The sequence below is a fragment of the Elgaria multicarinata genome, chromosome 4 (genome assembly GCF_023053635.1).
Source record: "Elgaria multicarinata webbii isolate HBS135686 ecotype San Diego chromosome 4, rElgMul1.1.pri, whole genome shotgun sequence".
Lineage (NCBI taxonomy): Eukaryota > Metazoa > Chordata > Lepidosauria > Squamata > Anguidae > Elgaria > Elgaria multicarinata.
Window position 1 is genome coordinate 38,694,738 of NC_086174.1, and position 22,416 is coordinate 38,717,153.

The 22,416-nt window shown below is 39.7% G+C and overlaps 1 protein-coding gene across 1 annotated transcript in view; it reads left to right on the top strand.

The window, feature by feature from the left end:
- Positions 1-22,416, top strand: part of DNAH14 (dynein axonemal heavy chain 14) — a 206,086-nt gene that overhangs the window by 128,925 nt on the left and 54,745 nt on the right. Inside the window, 11 exon segments of the mRNA XM_063125389.1 lie at positions 3,202-3,431; positions 6,030-6,146; positions 7,673-7,825; positions 8,923-9,055; positions 10,220-10,302; positions 12,374-12,561; positions 12,986-13,114; positions 15,118-15,258; positions 17,485-17,652; positions 20,989-21,159; positions 21,676-21,843. Of these exon segments, the coding sequence (XP_062981459.1) occupies positions 3,202-3,431; positions 6,030-6,146; positions 7,673-7,825; positions 8,923-9,055; positions 10,220-10,302; positions 12,374-12,561; positions 12,986-13,114; positions 15,118-15,258; positions 17,485-17,652; positions 20,989-21,159; positions 21,676-21,843 (1,681 nt within the window).

The following is a 22,416-nucleotide window of genomic DNA, read 5'->3' on the forward strand; positions in this document are numbered from 1 at the left end:
CTTAAAACTCAGTCATGTGAGTCCCTGCTTTTCCTGGGCGATAGGGGGAGTTAACCCATTGTGGGATGCCTTCCGCACACCAACCCAGAAGGAACCTTCTCGGTAAGTACCAATGTTCCATTTAAAATTGTTGCTGGAGATCCCCAGTGTGTAAAGTCACTGTTGCACTATAATATTTATTTATTTATTTATTACATTTTTATACTGCCCAATAGCTGAAGCTCTCTGGGCGGTTCACAAAAACATATAATACAGCCACTAGACGGTTCCATTGAAATTTATGGAGAGGGGAAGTTTTCAATTACAAATCACGTGGTTGCAGTTGGTCGCCATCTAAATGAGCCATAATAAATGTGGGAAGACCCCAGAAGAAAAAAGCCTGGTAAGGGTGCAGGATTTTTCCTTAATGTAAAGATGCACGCACGCACATGCTCTGCTGACAGGGAATGCTTGCAGTTCCTGTCTGCTGTATCATGCAACAAGCTCCAGTGCTTCTCTGCACATTGATTCATTGGACAAAGCTGGGATGGGGGGAAAGGAATCTTTAGCCCTTCTTCATGAGTAGACTTCTTCTCCAACCAGCAGGTTAATTTCCAGGGAAGCTATCAACAGACTTTGAATATGTACCTCATCCTGAATTAACTGTGTGCATCAGTGCTAAGAAATCAAAGTAAATCTATATAAATAAAAATGTAAATGTTCGTTTGTTCCTAATCTAAAATCTCCGAAAGTTCTTCACCGATTGCTTTGAAATTTTGAAACAACGTTGCATTCGAATACGCATGTGTTTTTATGTAACTATATTATATATGGGGACAAAAGTGTGTCTTAGAATCGAAAAAATAGGGTATATAAAAGCCCAGAGGCCTCCTCCAAGCCACTTATGCAAATAGAAATCATTGTGACATCACCAACCAGTAGGCCAATCCACTGCCTCTGCCTTCTCTCCTATTTGCATAAGTGGCTTGGAGGAGGCCTCTGGGTTTTTATATACTGTATAATACTGTAACTCCGTTAAATCGATCAAATACATTTGTAAGTACGTGAATAAAGGTAGCGACATGGCAGTTTTTGGTGTGCAACCAGAAAGAAGTGATAGGAATGCGGCCATACATATTGATGAAATCACACAGTATCAGGCTGGAAGATACATAAGCAGCAATTAATCTGTATGGCGAATTCTTTCATTTCCCATACATGAACGAAGTCCAGCTGTTGTTCACTTAGCAGTACATCTAGAAAATGGACAACATGTTTATTTCACAGCTGCAAATGTGCAACAAATAGCCCTGAATCCACTGGCTACAACATTAACTGCTTTCTTCACCTTATGTCAAAATGATGCATTTGCAAAATCACTGCTGTATTCGCAAGTGCCTACGTATTATACATGGAATGCAAGTAGAAAAACATTTGAACGACGCAAACGAGGAGAACGAGTCGACGGACAACCTGGCATATTCAAAGAAACTACGATAGGCAGACTGCACACCGTGCATCCCAATCAAGATGAATGCTTCTTTCTTCGCATGCTGTTGGTAAATGTGGCCGGTCCAACGTCTTTCCAGCAATTGAGAATTGTCAACGGCATTACACATGCCACTTTCCGCAGTGCATGTCAAGCTCTGAATTTATTGGAGAACGACCGGCACTGGGATGTATGCATTAATGACGGGTGCAACACATCACATCCAAATCAAATTCGTGCATTGTTTGCAGTCATATTGACCGCCTGCTCTCCTTCATCTCCAACAGAGTTATGGGAGAAATATAAATTGGACATGGCTGAAGATATTTTCCATCGAATACGCAACGACAATTCAAATATGAACATGGATTTCACAGCAGAAATCTACAACGAAGCGTTGATAATGATTGAAGATTTGTGCTTAGAAATCGCGAACAAAGTTCTCAATCATTTGGGAATGCCATCACCGAATCGATCTGCTCCTGCTTTGTTCGATGTAGAATTGCGTTGTGAACAAAATTACAACACAGGTGATCTTTTGTCGTATGTGGAATCAAATATTCCTAAGCTAACGCTTGAGCAAAATCACATTTACGATCAAATAATGCAAACTGTAAATAATGGGGTTGGAAAAATCTTCTTCTTAGATGCGCCAGGAGGAACTGGTAAAACTGGCGTGCCAATTCTCATGTTGCAAAATATCAACCAGCCAAAGCTTTGCAACGGCACGCGGCTTGCAGTAAAAAAATTACTGAGCAACGTTGTAGAAGCAACAATCTTGACAGGACCTTTCAAAGGTGAAGATGTCCTCATTCCTCGCATTCCAATGATTCCAACGGATATGCCATTACAATTTAAGAGATTGCAATTCCCAATTCGATTGGCGTTTGCAATCACCATCAACAAAGCTCAGGGCCAATCTTTAGAATTGTGTGGTTTAGATCTAGACACAGATTGCTTCTCACATGGACAATTATATGTTGCGTGTTCTAGAGTCGGCAAACCAGACAATCTCTATATCTACACAGACAATGGAACAACTAAAAATATTGTATATCCACAAGCATTGTGAAATTAAACGTATTAGAAACGTCCGCTTTGTCTTTTCTTTCTTTTCCATTTAACCACACTGAACCACAGCAATGCGTGGCCAGGTACAGTTAGTAGATAAATAAATAAATACATAAGAGAAGGTAAATTATTCTACGATAAATAATAATTTACCTTATTTATTTATTTAGATCTCTTGGAGCTGATGCACCCATTATATTGGAACCATCTTACTTGTGCAAATATCTGCTCTTGCAAGTGGTTTATTCATATGTGTAGTGTATTGTTGAAGGAGGGGACTTGCGTACAATTTTGGCTAGTATTGCCGTTAGGGACTTGTATGAGACTAAAAAACAATTGCAGGATGTTTCCTTAAACGCAAAAGAGGAGCCACCAACAAGTCACCTTTTCTAATGTTATAGTGTTCTCACATACATAAGGTGGCTCTAGTAATGTAGTAGCTCTGTGTTAAAATGAATTTGGCTGGAAGTACTTGCAGCTAGTTTTTCAGATCATTGCACCAATTCATACATTTTAGTTCTCTTTGAATAGTCCAATACATTCCTATATTCTCTTGTCTACTTCATTGCATCCTGACCTTCCTTGCAGGAGCACATAATGTTGCTAGTTACTAAATTGAATTTGCCAATTACTGAATCCATTTTTCGTTGCATTAATTTCAGGGGGAAATCGCGATGGTTTTGGGAGAAGCAACCTAATAAACTAATGGTATTGCTAGGGAAACTGTTCATATTTGCATTTACGTGGGCTGTTGGAGGAATTTTAAGACGGGAGGAAGAGCATGAGGGCGAGACTCTAATTGGTATAAACACCAGCCATGATGATCTTGCAAATGTAACGCGTGACTTCAATTACCTTGTTCATGAAATGTTTGAAAGAAAGCCCCCTGCTAGTAAGTTTTAATCTTTTGCTCTTTTCTAAATATATTATATTCTAATTAATGCAGAATTAGCCTTAAAAGCTGAATGGACTAGTAGAATTGGAAAGGACCAAAGACCATGTAATCTTATCATTTTTATGAGATTGAACAAACTGCACAACTCATTTCCAAAATTCTCTGTACTAAAGGAATTAATCTTAAGAATCTATTCAGATGCAATGGCATATACCAGCCTTCCTGAATCTGAGACCCTCCAGATGTTTTTGACTACAATTCCCATCATTCCTGATAATATTTTCATGTTGTCTGGAGTAATGGGAGTCATAATCCATAACATCTCTTCTGGCAGGCCTACCCAGTTGAATTTTAAGATGCCTTTTTTAATGGTGTGCTGCTTTTAATGATGCACTGGTTTTAAAATGTTTGAATGAGCTGTATGTATTTTATGGTGGTTTTATTTGTGTTGTACCCCGCCTCGATCCAGAGGGAGAGGCGGGTAACTACTATTATTATTATTATTATTATTATTATTATTATTATTATTGTTATTATTATTATTATTATTATTATTGAAGGGACCCAGGTTGAGAAAGCTTGGCAAACGTATTAGTACATATTTGCATAACTAGAATGGGATCCTGAGTCATGCAGGTAGCTTAGGAGGGGTGTAATTCAGTGGCAGAGCACAGACTTCCCATGGTAAAAAGTCCCAGGTTCAATTCCCAACATCTCCAATTAAAAGGATCTCAGTCAGACGGTCTGGAGAAGACTCTTGCCTGAGACTCTGGAAGCTGCTGCCAGTCTGGGTAGATAGTAGTGGGCTAGAGAAACCAATAGTCTGATTCCGTATAAAAGTAACACTGTTTTTTCATAGAAAAGTACACCCCACCCCACTTTTTGTTCCTAATTGCAGTTACTGCTTCTAGTTTGACAGATGTCAAACTAGAAGTGGTTACTGGATTGGGAGTGAAAAGTGGAATGGCATGTCAAGCACCCCGAAAAACAGCTGCTGTGGACTCAGGCATTCGAAGCAGTACAACATCAAGATTTAGGGCAACTGTTTGAATTTTGGTGTTCCCCTTGCTAAACGGATGATCTACAACCCTTTCCCCACCTGTCCATTTGGGATACCAGGTGGAGCTGGCTGAAGGACAGAGGGGGAACATAAGGACATAGGAAGAGCCATGCTGGATCAGTCTAGTCCCACTTATTTATTTATTTATTTATTTATTTATTTAAGCATTTTAAAACATGCTTCTGTTTACACATTCTGAGAGCCAGTGTAGCTTAGTGGTTAGAGTGTTGGACTGGTAGTTGGGGGATCCAGGTTCTAGTCCCCACTCAGCCATGGAAGCTCATTGGGTGACTTGGGACCAGTCATAGACTCTTAGCCCAACCTACCTCAGAGGGTTGCTTTTGTGAGGATAAAATGGAGAGGAGGAGGATTATATATGCCGCCTTGGGTTCCTTGGAGGAAAAAAGGTGGGACATAAATGTAAATAACAAGAAGAAGAAGAAGAAGGAGGAGGAGGAGGACTCAGGTGCAACAGCAAATTCCATAGTTTAACTAGGCACTGAGTGAAGAAGAACTCCCTTTTATCTGTCCTGAATCTCCCACCAATCAGCTTCATGGGATAACCTTGGGTTTTAGCATTATGAAAGGGATAATAATGTCTCACTATTCACATTCTCCACACCATGCATAATTTTGTACACCTCTATCATGTCTTCCCTTATCCCTTTTTCCCCAAGCTAAACAATCCCAGCTGTTGCAACCTTCCCTCATAGGGGAGATGCTTCAACCCCTTAATCATTTTAGTTCCCCTTTTCTGCACTCTTCCAGCTCTACAATATCTTTTAGGTGTGGTGACCAGAACACAGTATTCTAAGTGTGGTCTCACCATAGATTTGTATAAGGGGAGTATGATTCTGGCAGTTTTAGTCTCAATTTCTTTTCTAATTATCCCTAACATGGAGTTTGCCTTCTTTACAGCAGCCACACACTGGGTTGATATTTTCAGCGAGCTGTCCACCACAACCCAAAGATCTCTTTCGTGATCATTCACACAATGTTGTGGCATCAATGCTAGAAGTACTGTAGCTTTGTCTAGATATACTAGATCTTAACTGCAAGACTACTTTAATAGCTCACCACATATCAGGTATAAAAGGTTCCCTGCCATATTAGTCAAAATGCCTTTAGGATGGTGTTATGCAAATGAGTCTTTTCCCCATGTATCCTATACCAAGTAATGATGATGCACAATAATGTAGTTTAGCAAAATGCATCAGGAGTTGGTTGTGGTAGCAGTTCAGAAGTGAATCTGCACATGGAAAAAAACATTTATTTTCAGAATTATTGTGTAGTATAAACATAATGGGATTACTCTTTTTTTGAAAAGTCAGAGGAACTTCTTGAAACTTGATTGCATATACACTGGTTGATGCTTACATCATAAAAATGTTTCTCCTGCTGAACATTTCATTTTGTGGTGATTATATGGCAGAAATGTATCAGCTATGTGCTTCATAGCAGATATAAACTCTTCACCATGATTATTTTAGATTTCATGTTATTAGTAATATATTTGTCTCTTTTCTGACCTACAGATATTCAGATTCCATCTGGAGACAAAACTGTTTTTGATTATTTTGTGGATTTACAAACAGGAGAATTTGAACCATGGGGACATTTAGTTCCTAGTACACAGCTTCTTATTCAAAAGGGTAAGAATAGTTAATGTGAATCCAAATTATTGTATTTTTACTTTAATGTTCCTGGAAATGTTTTATATAGAGCTCAGCAATCCATTAAATGTTGTATTTAGTATTTTATTTTCATTTAATTTTTTATTGTAAGCTATTTTACAATAGTATATAAATATTCTAAATACACGGATAGAATAAGAGTATTTGTGAATCAGTCATAGAATATTTATTTAAAAGACCAATTACCTCGATGCATTTCACGAGTGTTCTACCATGGTTCAGCTGAGCATCCACCAATAGCACATGGTTTGGAAATGGGGCCACAAATGCCCCTGGGAAGATAGAAGCTGTTCACACAACACACTAACCACACTAAGTGTTTGAGTGTGGATTGCTTTGAATTATGGGATGTTTGTTGAATCATGGATTATCGTGTTGTCTGAATGCAGCCAGAGTGGCTTGTTAAACCATGCTGAAACCCCAACAACAAACCATGGGTTCTCAAGGTGGCTTGTTTGAGAAAAAGAAGCCACCCTGCATGGTTAACAAGTCACTGAGTGTAAGTTAGCATGTTGTGTGAACAGCCCCACAGTCTGTGATGATGAAGAGTAATTTCCAGGGCATAGTATGGAAAGAAGATGGTTGCTAGCACAAGTTGATCAGATGGGAACAAAGAAAGTATGTAAGCAATGTAATTCTTCTACATGGCCTCTATGAAGCCTCACATACAGGAACGGCTCCTGTGCAGGGCTACTTGTAGAGCTCTCAGAAAGCTATTTCTGCTAGTCAGAAAAATCATAGCATAGATTTTGAGAAAGCTCCACCTTAGGTTGTTTCCTCTTTCTTCTGCCTCCATTTATATGAATAAAAAACTTCCAGCCCTAACCTAGGCAGAATTGATTTGCCATGAATTTTAGTGGCTACATGTAGCTTTTGTACCCATGAACCATATTTTCCAACAAGTGCTAAGCTATAGAAAATGCTAATAGCTATAAGAAACCCAACAGGAATATTTCTCAAAATCTGGAAAAACAATTACTATAAGATACTGTGGACTTCTCAGGACAGTGGTGAATATCAGATCTAATACGTTATGATGGATAAAATATTTAAAATTTAGGAAAATAGAAGTGACAGAACAATTTTAATATGGTGATGGCCCCTAAGCAGACTTCAGGCTTGCAGGATGTACTTTGTTTTTACTAGACCCTAAGGTCCATCAGCCACATATAGTAGCTTGAGGATAGTGAAACAGATTCAAAATGGTCACTTGGGAACAGTGCTAGTTACCTACTGCACTCCATGGACTATACACTGTGTTATTAGATCAGACATTTTAACAGCAAGATTTTGGGGGAAATATGTTATTGCTTTGTTAAATGATTCAGAATCTGAAAATGTTTGCCCAACTGCTTCAAATAATCCAGTGATCTAACACTAGATCCTGATCTCTGATTTAATCAGTAAGTAGTTCATAATTTCAAGATGACAAGAAAATATCCGAAATATCTGAAATAATGGAATTTTTATTTATTTTAATTCAGAGACTTCAGACCTTTCAGATTCTGAAAAAACAGTGGCAGAAAACCAAGAAAGGAAAATGGAGATCTCTACATTTGTTCCCAATATTGATACAATTCGGCACAGTTTCTTAACAAGCCTTCTTTTACTGAATAAGGAGCCAGTACTGATTATAGGTAAGGTAATTTTTAAGTACTGTAAAACGAAATAAGAATAGTCTGCTGAAAAAGAGTGTGCAATTAATTATTAAAATAACAGATAAACATTATTTTTGCAATATACTTAATATAAATATTTTTTTAAAAAAAGACCTGTTCATAAAGAGCATTATTTGTGTGGGCAGAACATATTAAACATCTCATATGGGTGTGAAATTCAGATATCAAGCATGTATAGGGCTGTTTAATGGGCCTAGATTTAATTTTTGCATGCTTGGTTTTCTTTACATTTGTTATGTATAACTGTTGCCTTGTGTCTATTTTGTTTTCTTTTTGAATGATTAAGGGTACAATCGTATCCAGGTAGTTGGCAGCTGCCAAGTATCCAATGTAGGGTGGAAGGAGAGCAATGGCTCTGCACTCCAACTTCCCTGCATTTCTGCTAGATGGGCAATTTCACCCATCTAGCAGTGGTGCCTTGGAAGTGGAGGGAAGGAGGTTGAGTGACCATAGAAAACAGTGTGGAGCAGCTGCCCTGGTCTCTTCCCTGCCCCATCCCCAGGAACACCACCATTTTCCCATCTCCACACTCCATTTTCTGAGCAGGGAGAGGTAGCTGGTGCAGTTCTCTCTATGCCAGTTACGAGGAGGAAGAAGGTGATGCTGTTAGTATGGTTTCCTGGCCCCAAACTTGGAACCCTGTGTCTGAGCTCAGAGCCAGGAAACTGAACTATCCCATGTCCCCCCGCCCCAGATACTGTCTGGTGGGGATAGTATTGCTGTCTGATCTTGAATGTTTCTTATTGCTAAGGAAATATTATAACCCTATTATATTTTACCAGTTGAGAGTTGTTGATAGTTTTATTTATAGTTCAAATGAAAAATAGTTCCAAAGATTACTAATTCTTGCTAGGACAGAATCAGAATTGAACCCTTCTAAAACATTTTGTGTACCCTTTGTTTGAAGGGTATTCATCCACTGTAGGTAGTTAACTGATTCCTAAATGCTTCCCTAAATACAGGAACTCAGAAAATCCAAAGTTCCTAACAGAAAAACTATTCCTTTGGCTCCATCACAACCACAAAGCACCTTATATATTACCTATTAATTTTAGGGGACTCTGGTAGTGGGAAGACTGCTATGATTGAGAACATGCTTGCGAGACTTCAGAAACAAGGAGGATTACTTATGAAAAAGGGAACAATTTTGGGAGAGGTATTTTATTACAGTGAAACTTCAAAAGCAAGGTAGTTAATCTAACATTTAAAAATTACAATCTAATTTTGTATTACCTGGCAATGTGATTAGGAATGATACAATCAAATTGAAATTTGATATACTCTGCTAGCATCTACTCTTGACATCTGCATCTCATTTAAATGTTCTCACCACATGTTCAGTATAGTCTAGGGGTGCACATGGACCTTTGTCCGGATAAAAGGAAGTACTTCTTCACACAGTGCGTAATTAAACTGTGGAATTCACTACCATAAGATGTGGTGATGGCCAGCAATTTCGATGACTTTAAAAGGGGGTTGGATAAATTCCTGGAGGAGAAGGCTATCAATGGCTGCTAGGCTTCATGGCTAAGCTCAACCTCCGGTATCAGAGGCAGTAAGCATGTATACATGAATTGTTGGAGAACATGGGTGGGAGGGTGCTGTTGCACCATGTCCTGCTTATGGTTCCCTGCTCGACAGCTGGTTGCCCACAATGTGAACAGAATGCTGGACTAGATGGATCCTTGGTTGGTTCCAGCATGGCTCTTCTTATATTCTTATGTTCTTTGTTTCTCATCAGACCCTCCAAAACTGACAGAATTGAGCTGAAAAGACTAGAGATTCTCCTTAGTTTTAGATGACACTGAGGAATAAAAATATTTTTAAAGAGGAATTCAAATTTGATGTAGTGTAGGGCTTCTCTTTGGAGTTCAGTTCAACAGCTTTAGAAAGAATGGTTGGGGGTAGTGCAACTACTGCTTCTGCTTATAGCTCCTGAAAGGCAAGATTCCCAGCTTTGGAAATATCAATTGCAGTTGCAATATAGCTATGGGAGGAGTTGGCTGCTTTTGTTTGCTTGCTTGTTTGATCAGAATATTTGGAGTAAATTTATTTTTAGGCAATTTTAAATCACTGTGGGGTAAAATGACCATACACATTTTCTTTCATTTTTAATTGTTTTAGTGTTTTGTAAATGTATATTCACATATCTAGCAGTTCATGTGCTATTTTCCTTGGTGGTAATTATCAGTATTGGTGAACTATCAACAGCAATATAATAACAAGCATAGATTTGTCCAAAGTATTAGAAACAATCTACCAATATCCGTGTTTATTAATTCTGTCACAATATTAATTCTTTTTTACATGTTGCATTCTTGTGTCCACATGTATATTTGTTCTTTTTCCTAGCTTTTTGAAGACTTTCAGTTACTTCAGAACTGATACATTTCGTAGTTCTTTGAAACCATCGCGGACTTCAGCTAAAGAATTGGGTATGATGTTATTGATTTTTATATAAGTTAAGGAAAAGTTTTGAGAACAGATTTTCTATTGTTAACTGGATTTTAAAGGTATGATGTTCTTTTATTTACCAAAGGGAGCAATCCTATGTCCTCTAGACAGCATCTGGGGGAAATAGGATTGTTTGGTTTCCTGGCTCTGAGCTCGTAGACAGGACTCTGAGCTCAGTGCCAGGAAACTGCACTCCCTCCCCCTCCATCTCCCCCTCATAGCTGGCACAGAGAGAACCATTCTAGCTATGTCTCTGCACTTGTAAAATGGAATGCAGAGATGGGAAAAGGGAGGCGGGAAGGGGACTGGGGACATGGGGCTGTGAGGTATTCCCAGCCATCCACAAGCTCCTTCCCTCCCCATTCCTGAAGCTTCTGCTAGAAGGGTGAAATTGCCCATCTAGCTAAAATGCAGAGCAGGAGGTGCAAGGCGCCTCCTGCTCTGCAGTGGATACAGGTAAGCCTCCGAGTTTGAAGGCTTACGAGTACACAAGGCGCATGGTACACAAGGATTATGCCCTAAGATATTTTTAGATAAAATATCAAAAATATATTAAAAATACACAAAGATTTAAAATGCAAATTAAACAAATCTAAATAATCATAAAAATACAAGATCCAAAAAGCAGCAAAAAAAGGCAGATAAATACTATTAGCAGGAGAACTAAAATTATGTCTTTAAAGCCTTTGGAAATAGAAAGGTGCTGGAAAGACAACAAAATAAATTCAGATTTGTTTATTTGAATCTAGTAATCTTCGTCGCAAAACACAGCATTTCCCTGTAAAAAAAAATCTCATTTTAACACAAATTAAAATGAATAACATTTATACAGCCCTGAATAACATTATATGAAAGCAATCATGAACTTAACATTCTGACTTTCCCTGGCAAATGATGGCATTCCCTCTTATTACTTCACCCTCATAACAATTACTGCAGATAGAAAACATGCAGTCTTTGCATTTTTGTATCTCTTCAGCCCTGACCTATTTTTCTCTTCTAAAAAAATCTTCTATTTCTGGAGTGGAGGGATGATTGATTCCTTTGGAATTGGAGGTTGCTGGCAGCATCTCTTTCTCAAGTTGAGATGCAGCTGAACTTCCTATGATGGTGTTGATTCTCCTTCAGAGAGACAGACTTTTGCCTCTGCCAAGGTGTTTACTTAGAGGTGAGGGGGGGGAAACAGCTTCAATGAGGTGAGCTCCAGGTGGAAAATAGGCACTCATCTTCAGAAAAGTCCATGCCTGCCATTGAAGTAGATGCCAAGAAGACCTCTCTAGGAAGTACATTCCATAACTAGGGAACCATGAGTAAGAAGGACTCGATGGCCTTGTAGGCCCCTTCCAACTCTGCTATTCTAAGGACTTCTTCCTGTTAGCCACTTACCTTGCTTCAGATGGACGAGCATCCAAGAAGGCCCTTTATTGAAGGCAGAAATATTGTGAACAGAAGAGATGGTCCTCGAAGAATTCTCGTCTAAGATCTGGAGGGTTTTAAAGGTCAAAACCCTCATGGTCATTTTGAACTGAGCCCAGAATTGGACTGAGAGCTAATGCAATTGGCATAATGTGATCATAACACCCAGCCCCAGCTAGTTATATTGCCACTAGATTTTCAACCAACTTAAGATTCCAAACCATCTTCAAAAACAGCCCTACCTAGAGCATGGCTATGTGCTACCTCCAGTATCAAAGACAGTAAGCCCATGTACACCAGTTGCTAGGGAACATGGGTGGGAGGGTGCTGTTGCACCATGTTTTACTCGAGTCCATTGACAGCTGGTTGGCTGTGGTGTGAACAGAATGCTGGACTTGATGGTCTGATCTAGCATGGCTCTTCTTATGTTCTTGTGTTCTTATTTTGTTATCCTGTATATATTGCACTTACTGTTAATTCCTTAAAATATTAAAATAGATAATGAATCTCTTCAATCAGATGTTTAATAACAGAAAGTTGTACGTTATTTTACTGTTAAATTTAAATAAGCTTGTTATTTAACAGATAAACATGTTGTTGTTGTTTTTAAAAAACAACCTATTGCTTTTGTATAAGTTTCAGCTCTGAGCTCGCCAAGAGAGGAGCTGGATCTAGAAGGGTCATCTTCAGAAAGTAGAAAAACTGCTGTTATTTCGACACTACAGTTGGGTGCCCATACCAGTGCTGCACAAGCAAAGGCTTGGATTCTTCAGAAATTAATACTGAAAAGTAAAGACATCCTGGGTGCCCCACATTCTAAACAGGTAAGAGATAGCTGAAGACCTATTGGGTGAAATATACTGTGTACCACTGTTTAAGGCATTGGAATTTTGGGAGTGGAGAAAGGAAAATTTCCTAAATTCCTGAAACCTGTTGGAGAAGAACCTGGAACTAATCCAACTAAATATGAGTAAAAGACCATTTAAAGACCTATATCTTGGCAGTGAAGGCAGTAAGGAGAGCACATATTTATGGCAAGGGAACAACCATGCAGTCCAGATAAGGTATTAAGCAGGGCTTTGCCAAAGCCAAACACCATCTCTTGGATGAATGTGTACATACATACTGGATCATGGCCATTGTATGTAGATAATAAAAATATTACAGGCAGTAGATGTGCATCCAACATATTGTTTATATATTTTGATAATAAACTTCATGTGTGGTTTGTAATATTCTTTTTGTAAGGTGTTACTCTTTATTGATGATCTGAATTTGCCAGTACCAGAAGAGTATGGGTCTCAGCCACCACTCGAGCTAATCCGGCAGTTTCTAGATTTGGGAGGATTTTATGATACTCGGCAGCGTGAATGGAAGGTACTTCATAATACAGACCTGATTTCCTTCACTATTTCTAATACTTTGTTGAATAGTTAAACTAAAATATTAATATTACTAAATGTGTCATATGAATGCTGTATTCTGGTGCAATTATTATCAATTCTCATATTACATACACTGGATTCATTTATTGCAGAATTTAAATGGTAAAATGTGTTTACCACTTATTTATATAAACTATTTTTAAAGAAAATGTTTTAAAAACGCTTTATTTTAATAATTGCGGGTACCTCCCCTTTTTTAACAAAACAAACCTCACCCTATCAATAATTTTGCAAAACCATCTCCCACCTGCACCTGAAAAAGATCTTGTTGGTATTTTTATACAATGGCCTTAAGACTTTCTTTTATTCACCGTCATCTTTTGCTGGGTTCACAACTTGGTTTCCCAGATGTTGTGCATTGTGCTTCCTAGTTTCTGCTTTCTCTCACACTCTCTTGAGGATGTGTCAGATCCCCAAAACATAGGTGCCACTAGTAATTGCAATTCCCTGTTGCTGGGTGAAACTAGCTTCATCCTTGCCCAAGAAATTCCATGTGCAACTGTGCAAATAAGAACATGCATGTTCAAAAGCTAGGCTAATATGTATTGTTTCACTCTTCAGAGGACTAGAATGTGTAAAAGCCAGGGATTATACTGATGCAACAAGCTTAGCAGCTGACATTTACTGATTGAAAGAACAAAGGGACCCAAGAGAATAACTGCAGAAGACTTCCTTAAAAACATTTATTATTTATTTATTGCATTTATATCCCGCCTTTTTCCTCCAAGGAACCCAAAGTGGTGTACATAATCCTCCTCCTCTCCATTTTAGCCTCCCAACAACAACCCTGTGAGGTAGGTTGGACTGAGAGTCTGTGACTGGCTTCCATGGCCGAATGGGGACTAGAACCCGGATCTCCCAACTCCCAGTCCAACACTTTGGCCACTACACCACACTGGCTCTAGTTTTATCAAAGCTGAACTTTCATGATTGCTCCCATCCATTGCTTCAAATGACAGCTCAGATAGCTGCGATGGCAAGGAGTGGGTGCACATAGCCCCTATCGCTAGCGGCTGTAATGTAGCACTTCTGGGGGTAAGGGAGCACGACCCGTCCCTTCCAGAAACTAGCATTTCCACTCATTTCAGGGCTTGCCCCTCGAAAGGCTACATCGCAGTTGCTAGTGGTAAGGGGCATGCGTACATGCAGGCCTGGCTGCCCGGACAAGTGCATGATTAGATCCTGCCCATTCCTTGGGATCCTTTTGTTCTTTCAATAAGTAAATGTCAGCTCCTTGATGCCAGCTTCTTTGTAAACCACCCAGAGAGCTTCGGCTATGGGGCGGTATATAAATGAAATAAACAAACAAACAAACAAACAAACCCCCAGTAATGGAAGAGAGCTAAGCCGAGAGAAAATTTTCTGCGGGGAGAAGCTATGGGGAAAGAATTGGTGGGTTTGCAGAGGGTCCAATTTTCCTCACCTGCATAGTCTGTTGGCTCTAAAAATGAGACATGATTGGGGCAGACCCCAATTGTTTAAAAATGAGTTTGCTGCTGTTGAATCTGGCTTAGTTCTCAGAATTCCAGAATTTCAACTTGCATCCTGATTTTGAGTATGAAGAGAATTGTTCAGTTATCTCTATCCGTATATCTCCATAAATCTCTTTTCCACATTAAAGCTGTTTTTGTTTGTAGATCTTCATGAATCTAAAGGAATTTTTAGACTGAAGGGTTTCTTTCTTTCTTTTATTACAGTGCTTTAATGGAGACATTTTCTATATATAATTTTGAGTTCAGAGTATTCTTTCATTTGATTATTCCAAATAAATTTATCAGGTAACTTCCATATTATGTGTATTCATACACTACGGAAGTTTAGAGTTTCTTTGCATCAAATGTTGTTGTTCTAGAATTTATTACCACTCACCATGAACTAGTAAAGCAATATTTGAATTCAATCTTTTAAATCGACTCTCTTGCCTTTCCTTCACAGAATATCCAGGACATTGCTTTGGTTGCAACTTGTACACCTCCTAGTGAAGGAAGTAATGAAATTAGTGCTCGTCTTCTGACACATTTTTGCACTTTAGTTTTGCCTGCAACGTCTTTACAATCTTTGCAACGTATTTTCCAGGTAATAGATAAAATAATCCAGGAATTGTTGGATGACTTTTAAAAATTCAAGCAGTAACCAGGGAAACAAATAGTTAACCTTCCCTTCCTCACCCCCTATAATCCTGAGACTGCTTAGGTTTCCCCAGAGCTGTTTACATGAGAGACAATTTATACAATTATTCACACAATGTTATGTGTATTTTAGCCCTGGGGAACTTGCAAAAATCGTAATTGATATTACTTGGGTCTTCCAATAAAAAAAAAAGGAAAAATTTTCTGCTGGGTATGCCCAAGCCTTGGGCATTGTTTTTAAATCAAAGACAGTAAGTCTACATACACCAGTTGCAGGGAATCATGGGTAGAAGGGTGCTGTTGCATCCATGTCCTTCTTGTGGGCCCTGGTTCATAGAATCATAGAATAGATTTGGAAGGGGCCTATAAGACCATCAAGTCCAACCCCCTGCTGAATGCAGGAATCCATGTTAAAGCACACCTGACAGATGGCTGTCCAGATGCCTCTTGAATGCCTCTAGTGTGGGAGAGCACACTACCTCCCTAGGTAATCGGTTCCATTGTTGTACTGCTCAATCAGTCCGGAAGTTATTCCTGATGTCCAGCCAGAATTTGGCTTCCTGTAACTTGAGCCCATTATTCCATGTCCTGCATTCCGGGATGATCAAGAAGAGATCCTGGTCCTCCTCTGTGTGAACAACCTTTCAAGTATTTGAAGAGTGCTATCATGCCTCCCCTCCGTCTTCTCTTCTCAAGGCTAAAGTTCTTTCAGTCTCTCCTCATAGGGGTTTGTTTCCAGACCCCTGATCATCCTTGTTGCCCTCCTCTGAACGTGCTCCCGCTTGTCTGCATCCTTCTTGAAGTGTGGTGCCCAGAACTGGACACAATACTCAAGATGAGGCCTAACCAATGCAGAATAGAGAGGAACCAGTACCTCACACAATTTAGAAGCTCTAATTCTATTAACACATCCCAAACTAGCATTTGCTTTTTTTGCAGCCACATCACACTGTTTGCTCATATTCAGCTTGCGATCTACAACAATTCCAAGATCCTTCTCATTTATAGTATTGCTGAGCCAAGTATCCCCCATCTTGTAACTGTGCATTTGGTTTTTTCCCCTTAGATGTAGAACTTGGCATTTATCCCTATTAAATTTCATTCTGTTGTTTTCAGCCCCGCACTCCAACCTATCAAGATAACTTTGAAGTTTGTTTCTGTCTTCCAGGGTATTAGCAATCCCACCCAATTTTGTGTCATCTGCAGATTTGATAAGATTAGTCTGGCAGGATTTGTTCTTGACAAATCCATGCTGGTTTATAGTAATCACTGCATTGTTTTCAAGGTGCTTACAATTTGACTTCTTTATAATCTGCTCCCAAATTTTCCCAGGGATTGATGTCAGACTAACTGGTCTGTAGTTCCCAGGTTCCTCCTTTTTGCCCTTTTTGGAGATAGGGACCACATTAGCTCTCCTCTAGTCATCTGGCACTTCACCTGTCTTCCATGATTTTGCAAAGATAATGGACAGTGGTTCTGAGAGTTCTTCTGCCAGTTCCTTTATTACTCTGGGATGCAGTTCGTCAGGCCCTGGAGATTTGAACTCATTCAAAGAAATTAGGTGTTCCTTGACCATTTGTTCATCAATCTCAAACTGCAATCCTTTGGCTTGTACTTAACTTTTAACAGCTAGTTATTCACTGTGTGAACAGAGTACTGGATTGGATGAACACTTGTTCTGATTCAGCATGGCTCTTCTTATGTTTTTATAGGCATGCCAAAACCCAGCCATTTGAAACCCAGCCATTTTGCTGCGTGTAGCAGGCTCCACACTACATTTGTTGTATATAATACACTCCACATTGAAGTCGTGATTAGCCATGTCAAAGTGCTGACCTTCATATCATCCTGCTAGAGAGACTGGTACTGCATGTGCACTCCTGGATGTTGGATGTGGTTATTTGAGAACACTTTTGAGCATGTATACCACATCTACCAAGGCAATCTGTATAGTGCTTCCCTAGACAATCTGCTTTGTAGAAGTGGTGCAAATGTATTTCTAAGTACTAATGTACAAATGTTCAAAAACAGAGTTGTAAAACAAAGTCTTAACATCAACGTCAAGGACATAGCAACAAAATATAAATGAACATAATTTAGCCTATATTTATTATTTATTGAAATAAACATTTGGTGGGAAATGGTAAAAAACGATGTATTTTGTTTCCCATAGGTGCGTCTGGGAATATACTTTCACATCAACAGATTCTTGGTTGAAGTTCAGAAATGCAAGGACTACTTAACATGTGCTTCTATCGCTTTGTACTATAGAATGTTTCATAAAATGCGACCAACTCCAGCTAAATGCCATTACACATTTAACCTGCGAGATCTTTTTAAGGTTTGTTAAGCTGACAAAATGACTAAGTTTATCATAAGCATACTTTATAATTTGTTGCTGCGTTGATGACACGTTCAAAATTGGCTCAAGGATCATCTTTAAAGCATGCCACACAGTGGGGAGGGTTAGCAAAGTTGTAAAAAAAGAAGAAGCAGGGAATGTAATATTGGTTAATATTGGGCAAAATATGACAAGGGGGAGGTGATGTTTAAAAAGTATTGTTTACCTCTGCTTCCATTTCCTTCCGTTGTTTGTCGTGTGTCAAAGTTTAGACACAAGTACGTAGTTGCAACAGTCCCATCAACACCTAGCTGACATAGATGGTGCTAAAGTCATGGGCAAGGCAATGTCATGGCTCCACTAACTCAGCAGCTCATGTGCTACAGCAACACTGGTGTTACATAAGCTTTTGTAGCTGTGATACTATGTAACTCCTGCAGCAAAACAGAAAGAACATTACCAGTAGCACACAGAGCTAAAGCAGCAAACTGGCAGTTATTCTCACAGTGCCCACGACAACTCACCCACCACCTACCAGTCACGGTGTCGCATATTGACAATGCCTCTATTTTTATCCATGCACTGTACAGCAGTGCCTCCCTGATACTCAGTGCACAGCAGTGCACATAATCATTGCACAGCAAAGTAACTGGGAAGAGACTACTCACTGCTATCCACTAGTCATGGTGTTGCGTATCGACAGTGCCAATATTTTTAACCACGTATGAAAGGTTCAAATCACTGTAGAGCAGTGGCAGAATGCCTCCATGATGTCATCACACACTGGCCCTGTTCAGACGACACTTTGATTTTTGTGGTTAACATAACCATGGCCAGCTGTGGTTACACTAACCACATGCAAAACGGGTGCAGACAATTTTCCTTAACCACAAAAGGGTTGATGCAGCACCTGAGTTCTCCATTGGGCAGAAATCATAGAGCCCAAAGTATAGAGCAGCCAAAATTGCTGCAGCCACTCTATACTGCGGGCTTGTGAACCGCCCAGAGAGCTTTGGCTATTGGGCTGTATAAAAATGTAATAAATAAATAAATAAATAAACCCTTTTGTGGTTAAATTTTCCTTAACCACAAAAGGGTTGATGCAGCACCTGAGGCCTCCATTGGGCAGAAATCATAGAGCCCAAAGTATAGAGCAGCCAAAATTGCTGCGGCCACTCTATACTGCGGGCTTGTGAACCGCCCAGAGAGCTTCGGCTATTGGGCGGTATAAAAATGTAATAAATAAATAAATAAATAACCCCTTTTGTGGTTAAATTTTCCTTAACCACAAAAGGGTTGATGCAGCACCTGAGGCCTCCATTGGGCAGAAATCATAGAGCCCAAAGTATAGAGCAGCCAAAATTGCTGCGGCCCGCTCTATACTGCGGGCTTCGTGCCCATCAGAGGTGTGCTGGGGGGGAGGTCAAGGTTGGGTTTTTTTTAAAAAAAATTGCCCATCAGGGGGGTGGCTTGGCTTGGGGGAGGGCAGTTTTGTTTTTTAAGTACTCACTGTTGCACTGGAGCACTCCTGCACTCTGTTTTTGCCAGAAATTTATTCAAAATGGTGGCCTCGACACACAGCATGTAGAATGAGGGGCGCTCCAGCGCAACAGTGAGTACTTTTTTAAAAAACAAAGCAAAATCCGCCCTCCCCCTGCCCAGCCACCCCCCTGATGGGCATTTTTTTTAAAAAAAAAAAAACCTTCAAAACCTCGACCTCCCCCCAGCAGACCTCCGATGGGCACGGAGCCCGCAGTATAGAGCAGCTGCAGCAATTTGGGCTGCTCTGTACTTCGGGCTCTATGATTTCTGCCTGTTAACCACATACAAGTGTCAGACCATACTTTTAGCCATGGTTAGTGCTGCTAACCACATTGCAGAATGTGGTTAGTGAGCCTAACCACAATGTGGTTAATGGACCAAAATTCTAGCCAAAATGTGTGTCAGACGACATGCTAAATCATGGCTAAGGATTCTCTTAACCACTTTGTGGTTAAGCAGCATGGTTTAGCGTGTCATCTGAACCAAGCCACTCAGTGCAAAACAAAACAGTTAGGGAAAGCCTTTCTCTCCACAAGCAACTTATGGCTGCAGGTTTCTTTTGCTACCCTCCTTTCTATTGTACCAGAGAATATATCAGCAGTCCTAGCCTCCTTGATGCAACTTGAGAATAGGGTTGTAATTCTCTAGAATCCCCTGGAGGACTTTTGTTCACCTGGGGATGATGCCTCCCTCTAATAGGCATGGCCAAAAAGTTGCTCTTTATGAGGAGGGGGGCATCTATGTCTCCCACACTGTCCTGCTTAGCAAGCCAGTAGGGTGGGGGTGGGGGTGGGAGTGGGAGTGGGGAATTGCTGCTCTTAAAGTGCAGCTCAGTTGCTCTCCTTCTTTAGGCTTTTTATTCTTTCTTTCTTTTTTCTTCCTTCCGTCCTCCTACCATCACCCCTACACATCCCAGATAGGAGCAGGGAGGCTGTTTTCATTTAGCTGGGGAGAGGCAAGGACTTGTTCAACTCTTGAGTCCAAAGCCTAGTGTGGCTTGGGTGTTAATTATATTCATTCTGGGTCCATCCATTTTAGGTGTATGTTTGAACTGATTCAGGATTTTATTTAGGAGCTGGATTGTTGTTTTTTGGTGGGAGGGTGGCTAATTCATTTCTTTTGTTTCAGCATTTTCTAAACCACTCAAAGCTTGATCCAGATTAGTGATGCAGACATCATTTGTATCAGGAGTATTTTATCATTAAGGACCAAGCATTACCAGACCCAAACCTCAGTTATTTATGAATATTTAGCATTTAGATTTAGCATTTAGACTCAGGTCAGCTATTACAGCTACCACCTTTGTGAGCTGTACAAGCAACACATATCTCCAAATATGCAGTGACATACAAAGGGCATTTCCCACTGAGCTGCAATCAGCAAACCTTCCCAGGCAATTAGAGGTCTTTATTAGGTTATTAGTGGACAAACAGCACAATTATATGCAATGTAAAATGTGAATTGCCCTCAATTTGTTAGTTTGGCTGAGGTTTATGCTGCCACTACTCAGAGCCTGGAATTTCCTTCTGTATTCTGAAAATGGAAAAATGATTTATTTTATTTATTCCCAAATTGTGTACTCCACCATTCAGTGGAAATCAAGATAGTCAGACTGACTTGCTAAACTGTAAAAAATACAACTATTACAAAGGGTATAAAGCAACACTGAAACAGTATATTGTAATATAAAACAAAATCAATTAAAACTGACAGCAACTCAGAATAATTAAAAATATTAGCAGTTAGCAATGTGAAAAAGTCCAAAAAGTTAATCTCTCTTGAAATTCTTAATAGCTACTTCAAGGATTGCTCCAAGCCCACAAATCTGTCATTGTGTCAAAAGAAACAACAGCATTGTTCTTTGTGCATGAATCTACCAGAGTTTTTCATGATCGTCTGATTGATTCTGCAGAAAGAGAGATTTTCCATCAATTTCTTTCAAATGAGCTCAGTAACTATTTTAAGGTAAGTAGTGTGGTTGGTGGGTGAGAGAGGGAGGCAGGCAAGGGAACACTGGGAGAGAATCACTGTGCTCACTGGGTGTTTTAAAATGAATACTTTTATGGATTTTCAATTCATTTCCTGGTTTATTATGTTTAATGCCCCACCTTTCTATCATAATAAATATTGAAGATGGCTAAGCATATCTCCAATAAAACAATAATAAAAATGCAAAACCAATTAAAATACACAATGGCGCCACAGATAAATATAACAGCTGAAAATATTTCAGCACCATTGACATTTCTTTTAGCTTTAAAAAATAATATGTATTAAGTAGATATAATTTTAATTGAAATAATCAGCCATTTATTCTGCGTAATTTAGCCAAGTTATGCCATCACGTACACTGCACATACCTCTTGTCTGTATGGCATGTATCTACTACAATAAGGAATAATACATAAATCTACAAATAATGTTGTAGAGGGTATGATTGCTCCATATTACTATATAAAATAATGAGGTTATTTTTTATAGATTTATTGGTCAAAGGAGAAATTGATGGAGGACTCGCCCATATTTGTGGATTTTATGGATTCAAACACACCTGTGGAAAAGAGAATTTATAGAAACATCACTAATCAGAAGCGTCTTCTTTTGGTACTAGAAGGATACTACATGAGAATGCAGACAATGCAGCCAGAGGTAAAATTAAGAAGTCTGGGTTATGTTTTATGTATTAGAATTTTTTTGTTCTTCCATTAAAACATGCATGTATGCAGCCTACATATAGGCAAAGTGAACAATTAGTGGTGTGACAGTTTGAGTATCATACTAGGACTGGATGGACACAGGTACAAATCCCCACTTAGTCATGAAGTTCACTGGATGTTCTTTGACAGCCAGTTACCTCTCAGCCTAACTTATCTCACAGGGTTGATGAGGATAAAATGGGTTGTGGTAGGGGAGAACCATATGCACTGCCTTGAGCTTCTTGGTGGCTGTCTAAATGCTTGGAAAGCCATGGGGTGGGTGTGCAGTTGTGTGGCGTTGATTATACGATGCAGCTGCAATCGCGCATCCACCCCAGGGCTTTCTGCAGAAGCTGCAGGGGGGAAAAGGCAAGGACACACAAGACAACAACAAGACAGCCCCAGAGCCTCACTCTGGAGTCACAGTGGAGGCATGGCTGTGCGGTGCCTGGTGGAAGAGGGCGGGGCAGCTTCGGTCGCCAGACGGCTGCCCAGAAACCCCGCATTCCCTCCTGCATTTCCAAGG